This window comes from Vicia villosa, linkage group LG2, assembly GCF_029867415.1.
Source record: "Vicia villosa cultivar HV-30 ecotype Madison, WI linkage group LG2, Vvil1.0, whole genome shotgun sequence".
Classification (NCBI taxonomy): Eukaryota; Viridiplantae; Streptophyta; class Magnoliopsida; order Fabales; family Fabaceae; genus Vicia; species Vicia villosa.
In genome coordinates this window covers 33,634,522-33,638,352 of record NC_081181.1, presented here as the reverse complement: position 1 = coordinate 33,638,352, position 3,831 = coordinate 33,634,522, and the positions used below count along the sequence as shown (strand labels likewise).

General features: G+C 32.7%; 1 protein-coding gene across 1 annotated transcript; it reads right to left on the bottom strand.

The window, feature by feature from the left end:
• Nucleotides 1-1,210: 1,210 nt before the first annotated feature.
• Nucleotides 1,211-3,599, bottom strand: LOC131646069 (sugar transport protein 12-like). Its single transcript, XM_058916232.1, has 4 exons — nucleotides 3,217-3,599; nucleotides 2,720-3,045; nucleotides 1,905-2,534; nucleotides 1,211-1,818 (listed from the first exon to the last, which is right to left on the bottom strand). The coding sequence occupies exons 1-4, from the start codon at nucleotides 3,350-3,352 to the stop codon at nucleotides 1,360-1,362; spliced, it is 1,551 nt and encodes a 516-aa protein (XP_058772215.1). The 5' UTR covers nucleotides 3,353-3,599; the 3' UTR covers nucleotides 1,211-1,359.
• Nucleotides 3,600-3,831: the final 232 nt, after the last annotated feature.

Sequence of the window (3,831 nt, the reverse complement as noted above, 5' to 3'; positions counted from 1 at the left end):
ATTGATTATTAACGGAACATAAAGTTACTGATTAAAATATTTTTTTTATTAATTATACATTTAATTATTATTTTTTCACGGATAACCAGATATTTTTCTATTAATAGATATTTTTCTATTTGTTACTAGTTAAATTGTGAGATTGTTAGTTTTGAGAAATTTTTTTAGAATAACCACTATTTTCAAAAAAAAAAAATTAAGTAACTAACCAATATTTCAAAAAAATTATAGAAATGACCATTTTTTCACTCATTTTACACATCCTCGCCATTCTAAGTGGCGACTACACCTAAAATAGAGACCAAGTCGTCACCCCATGTGACGACAACACTTAAATTTAAATTTTTTGTAAATTGTGGCTATTCAAAACCGCCACAATTTAAAAAAAATATTAAATTAAGTGTTGTCGTTACCTAGGATGACGACAATGTGTAAAATGAGTTAAAAAATAGTCATTTTTGTAATTAATTTGAAACATTGGTTATTTACGTAATTTTTTTAAAAAACGAAGTTATTTAAAAAAAAAATCTAGTTTTGATGATTTTATCCATGTGGCTATTTTTATTTTTATTTTGGTTGAATTCTAAATTTTTACTTTTTTTTTTTGGTTGTTTTATCCCATGTGGCATTTTATTAATATTGGGAATGTTTCTTTTCTTTTAGGCACTTTTTATACTAGAAAAGTTTTGCCCATATATCGTTATTTGCCTTTTTTTAAGATAACTCTTACATACAGTCAAATATTATTAACGTTCTTCTTCTAAGTTTCAATTTGTTAAAAAAATGTTACAAAATGTTAGCTGTTTTTTGAAGAAGAAAAAAAATACTCGGTTATTGGTTAGATATGAGTAAAATTTCATATCCAGGTATCGTCCATATATAGGCACTTCGATTTTATACTAACTTTTGTTTTTAACTTTTTATATATTTTAAATGTAAGTGACAACTAAATGAAAAATAAATAAATCTTCTTACAATGAAAAGTGAATGAAGACAAATGATGTCTAACTAATCCTAGACATATCCGCTGATTCTGCAAATAGGTTTACATGTCCTAAACAAATTTAGGCCTTGGCATTTAGTCAATTTGGTGAATAATTGAAATCAGGCTAATGTTACGTTATAACTATCTCTCATCTTGAAACTAGATTAAAGAAAGAATACTAAAACTATAAAAGTATAAACAAAATCAAAACTGAAAGACTTGTACTAACAGAAAAAAACTGCCATAAAACTGAAAGTGAAAGAGTTCTACTTCACATTGTAAAACATAACTGACATTAATCAAATGCAGTTAAGCAAATAATGAAGATTCTAAGTGCAATTATTTTCTTGAAATAGAAACACAAAACTAACAGTTCAACCTCTGCTTTCTGTCATGGAAACTTGTTTCTTATTTTCTGCCTCCAAAAACTTTCCCCAATAGGGATGTTTCTTCCAAACCATATTCATTTCCTCAAGTGGGATACCTTTTGTTTCTGGCAAAAACTTGTAGATGACGAAAGTCATGAGGACCACAAAGCATCCAAAGAAGATGAACAAACCGAACTTGAAGTGACAAAGCATTGAAGTGAAGAACTGAGCTATGAAAAAAGTGCTGATCATGTTGACACTAACTGTGACACTCTGAGCAGCAGATCGAATTTCGAGAGGAAATATTTCGCTAGGTACTAACCATCCTAGAGGTCCCCAAGACCAAGCGTAACCTGAAACATATACACAGATTATCGCAACGATAACAACTGCATACCACTTAGGTAGTTTCCCAGGGTTCCCACTTGTGCCAAATGTGACAGCAATAGCAATTGTCATCAGAATCTGTGGCCAAAACAAACAAAAAAAACACAATTAAAAACAGAAAGAGGGAAAAAAAAGACTATAGCACAAAGTTGAGAAACATGTACCTGACAAATTAACATTTGAGCACCACCTTCAATGAAAAGGGCGCGTCGTCCAAATTTATCTACAACATACATTGAAATCAAAGTGGAAACAGGTTTAAAGCTTCCAATAATTGCCGCAGACATGAGTGAGGCTTGACTTCCAAAACCAATTGTTCTGAATAAAATGGGAGCATAGAATGTGATCACATTCAATCCAGTGAACTGTTGAAAGAAAGGAATCAATATGGCGAAAACAAGTTGTGGCCTATATTTTCTCTCAAACAATGATCTCCAAGGGTGTTTCACTTTATCCGAGGCTTCACTAGCAGTAATAATTTCTTTAAACTCTGCATCAACATCATTAGTGCCGCGAATTTTCACAAGCTCCTTTCTTGCAGCTTCATGATGACCACGTGCAACAAGTGAGTTTGGGGAATCAGGAAGACAAAATGAGCCTACAACAAAAATCACCGCAGGTACAGCACCTAGCCCCAAGCTTAATCGCCATCCTTCACCATTCAGTAACTTTGAAAAGTAGTAGTTGCAGAGATTTGCTGAAAATATACCAATAGTAATTGACAATTGGAAACACATGTTTAGACCTCCCCTGTATTTATAAGGTGCCATTTCTGAGACATAGATTGGAACAGACTGCAAATATATAAAAACAACGTAACAATTGATTAGGAGAAGAATATAATCATATCAACACACAACCAATCTATCTATCTATCTATCTATCAACCTGTCTATATACTAACCAAATAAAACAATGACCCGGATATTAAATTCTAATGTAACTTTTCCTGGACGCTTGCAAATTAAACAAAATGTACCTGATTGGCGCATCCAATGCCAAAACCAAGCAACAACCTACCAACAATAAGCATCGCCATGTTCACGGCTAATCCATTAAGTAATGCACCCGACACGAAGAACAGTCCACCCAAAATCATAGTTGCCCTCCTCCCCAAAGCTCTCGTTATGTTTGATGCCCCAAGACCAGAAATAAGGGCACTTATATAAAGGGAAGATGTAAACAGTGTTAGAATCTGACTGTTGAATTTGCAATATTGGTCTGAAGAAGGTTTTAGATTTGCCTCCTGTTCATAAACAGACGGAAAGAATCTTTTCAAAAATGAATCCATTGATGTCACTCCACCTAAACATACAAATCAACAAGTCAGTCATTTCATCATTCACTATACATGCATCACAAAAAAACACAAAAATTAACCCTGATTCAACATCAAAATCAACAACGAAATTCAGATACGAAAACTCCATTTTGACATAGTAAAAACAAGGATCGATGATGGGAATAATAAATTACCTGAAACACCATGATCATAACCAAATATTAATCCACCACTTGCTGCCATGACACAAGTGATGATGACTCTAAAGGTGAGTTTTCCGGGATACTTTTCTTCCGGATGATCCATTTTCGTTGACGATTCCGCTGTCATTGCTGCTTTAAGATGAATGAGATGAATGAATTTGTATATATAAAGAGGTTGAGAATTGAGATCACATTAGTTAGTATAACAGAGAGGAGGAGAAGATTGAAATAAAAAAAACAAAAGTGAAACTATTTATGGTATAGGTGACTGTGTCTATGTTTCGTATCCATCCACTGGTTGTAACAGAAGTGTTGGGTTGGGAGTGTTCTGTTCTGAAATGATTATTAGAATTTGTTTTGACAATTTGGACAATTTGGTACGTGTGAAACTGTGGGCGTATTTAAGGAAATGACAAACCGATTTTGAAAAGATAGTATTAATTGCAATGTGGGATTTTCCACTCGAGTCTAGTCACGGATTATTTGACAAAAAAAAATAATACTAATTGGAAGATTGAAATCATTATTACAAAAGATATGTCAAGATATGTTTGCTAATTAAAAGGAAAACGTTTTGAGGTCAAATTAATTGTTTTTTTTGGGTAA

Coding starts and splice junctions, on each gene's coding strand:
- LOC131646069 (XM_058916232.1), bottom strand. CDS start 3,352: ATGACAGCGGAATCGTCAACGAAAATGGATCATCCGGAAGAAAAGTAT. Junction 3,046..3,216: donor TTATGATCATGGTGTTTCAG/GTAATTTATTAT, acceptor TTGTATGTTTAG/GTGGAGTGACATCAATGGAT. Junction 2,535..2,719: donor GCATTGGATGCGCCAATCAG/GTACATTTTGTT, acceptor ATATATTTGCAG/TCTGTTCCAATCTATGTCTC.